This window comes from Suricata suricatta, chromosome 9, assembly GCF_006229205.1.
Source record: "Suricata suricatta isolate VVHF042 chromosome 9, meerkat_22Aug2017_6uvM2_HiC, whole genome shotgun sequence".
Classification (NCBI taxonomy): domain Eukaryota; kingdom Metazoa; phylum Chordata; class Mammalia; order Carnivora; family Herpestidae; genus Suricata; species Suricata suricatta.
The window spans coordinates 71,097,713-71,100,384 of NC_043708.1; the positions used below are offsets into that span (position 1 = coordinate 71,097,713).

Consider the following 2,672-nt stretch of genomic DNA (forward strand, 5'->3'; position numbering starts at 1 on the left):
TTAGAATACCCAGTGTCCTTTTTTAAGCACTCACTAAATAATATTAAACAAATAGCTTTTAATTGAAAAACAGTATTTTGTGGTGCTCAAATAATATGAATTGAAGGAAAACTATCTTCTTAATAATAGCTTTTCAGTAGAAAATTCATACTATTTTATAATAAAATTTTAATAGTCAAAATTCCTGATTTTCAAAATCATTAAAAAGTAAAAAATTATGAATTTTACATAAAAGAAACATCATAAATGAAGATGTCAAATTCCCAATGAATGATCCTAGATTCTTACCTCATTCTCCACTGTTTTGTTGACGCTCATATTTATAAGGAGACTATTAATCGACTTAGGCAAGAAATACTAATCCTATCTTATGAACAAGTTTTAACCTCAAAGATGCTTTCTATTATCATCTGTTAGATTTTGCTGCCAAGGTTTAATCAAATAATTTTCCCCCACAAGGTAAGGAATCAGGATTATCAGGATAAGTTCTGGAGAGGGACACATCTTCTCTGAAGCCCTATAAACATGTATCTCTAGACACAGAGACAGAAGCTGAGCTCACGCTGTTCCCTGGAGGCCACTCTCCATGGATTCACATCAAGGAGCTTCATGAGTCCAGAGCCAACATGGTAGCCATTTCCCAGATGCAGGGAAGTAAGAATTTCATGCCTGGATACTTTTTGGGTTCACACATCCCTTTCTTTCTTCTTCACCTTCCAGGTCACATTGTCAGAACCTGCTTCAAAACCGCTAGGAGTTCAGAACCAGCATCATTAAACGTCTATTTAGATATACAGGGAGATTGCAGATATGTATGGATGATGCTGGTATGAAAATAAGTCATTATCTGTAACTTAAAAAAAACACAACTCTAACACATTTGAGCTGCTTTTTGAGTCATGTTTCAAAATTTGTTTAGCCAGTTCTTCTAGGTGAATTTAATCGCAAAATGGCAAACTGTTTATGGTGGCTATTTCAGTCATCAATGAACCATTTCTTTTTTTAATGTTTATTTATTTTTGAGAGAGAGAGAGAGAGAGAGAGAGAGAGAAAGTGTGCGTGTGTCTGTGTGTGTGTGTGTGTATGTGTGTGTGTGTGTGTGTTGCGAGTGGGGGAGGGGCAGTGAACGAGGGAGTTGGGGGATATGAAGTGGACTCTGTGCCTACAGCAGAGCCCGATGTGGGGCTCAACTCACGAACCGTGAGATCATGATGTGGGTCCAAGTCATATGCTTCTGACTGAGCCACCCAAGTGCCCCCCAATAAACAATTTCAACACAAATTTTCAGGGATCAGGGTGTTTTTGATGCACTATCATTCTAACCTCGGGAGGTATTTTCTTAGAGTCAGGTTTTCCTCTAGCTTACAGCTGAGCTGTCACACCCTAGCCCTTCCTGTGTGGGTCAGCAATCCCCTGCCTTGGGCCCTTCAGCACGGGGATGTATCAACAAGAGCCCTGGGGTATGGGTACACCTCCCTTCAACACGCTTCTCACTGTGAACTGCGTCAGTGCAGAGAAATACACTGGGGAGTCCCCCAGCCGTGAGGCTGAGATGACAAGATGGATGGGTTTTCTGGTCTTCTGGAAATACAGTGTGTAGCCACCTTCCATGGCATTTTGTTGCTTCTAAGAATCCTGAAGAAGGAGGGAAATCATCTCTCTGTCACTGGGCTGCTTGCACCACAAGAGACTATAACTTAGAGACCTGGCATCATGTGTGTACTCCAGGATGACGGCCCCCTTCTCGTGCACTAACACTGCTGGTGGGGTTTGGTTTACTTTCTGGGAAATCTTGGATCCTGAAGGAAAAAACATGGAATCATAGGTTTCAGAGTAAGTGCTGTGGCACAAGGAAATCCTATTCTATACGATACTATCCTTCCCTCCCCCACCAAGGTAAGCAATAGACACCGCCTATCTCCTCTGTTTAAATAAATAAATAAATAAATAAATAAATAAATGTCGACTGATGATCAACTATGTAAAAAAAGTGTGTGCAATATAATAATGATTGAAAGATACAACTTTCACTTCCAGATTATATGAGTGTAGATGCGAACACATATAACAAAGTGTTGAAAAAAGTCTCATTTCAACTCGAATTCTTAAATAAATCACTTCTGTTTTTAATTTCCCTCAAATACACATAAAATGCATACCATTACTGAGGTCTCAAGAAAAACCTCAGGTCACATTTTCTCAAGAGAAAATTAATCTAAACACATAGAAAGGATGTCAAATATTGCCAGAAAGACAGACAAGGAAGAAAATTAAAAATATAACTGTGACTCTTGAAAATCTCTCACAAATATATTTAAAAACAGGTTTTATTAGAGAATGCTCAATTCGGGATATAACATTGAGTAGAAAAATAAGAATCCAAGTTACGTTACAATTTAAGAAGAGAGTAAAGCAAACATTGATAATAAACTTGCTGGGTACACAATTATCAATTTCATACTTTCCTCTTTATATATTTCTATATTTAGCATCTAATGTTTTATAGCAGACCAAAAATAACATCTGCAGTATTGGAAAGACAAGTGTTGAAAGTTAATCCATGATAGAAATGTAATAATTTACTAAGGACTTGTTTGTATGACAGGAGTCTGAAGAGAAAATGTAAAGTTTGCTTTAAAACTTGAATTTCAGAACAAAACCTTACTAACTCC

General features: G+C 37.6%; 1 gene segment (V, D, J or C); it reads right to left on the reverse strand.

Moving 5' to 3' along the window:
• Positions 1 to 1,711: 1,711 nt before the first annotated feature.
• The window catches only part of LOC115302234, a 4,189-nt gene continuing 3,228 nt past the window's right edge, over positions 1,712 to 2,672 (reverse strand). Inside the window, 1 exon segment of the V gene segment in view lies at positions 1,712 to 1,799. Within this exon segment, the coding sequence occupies positions 1,712 to 1,799 (88 nt within the window).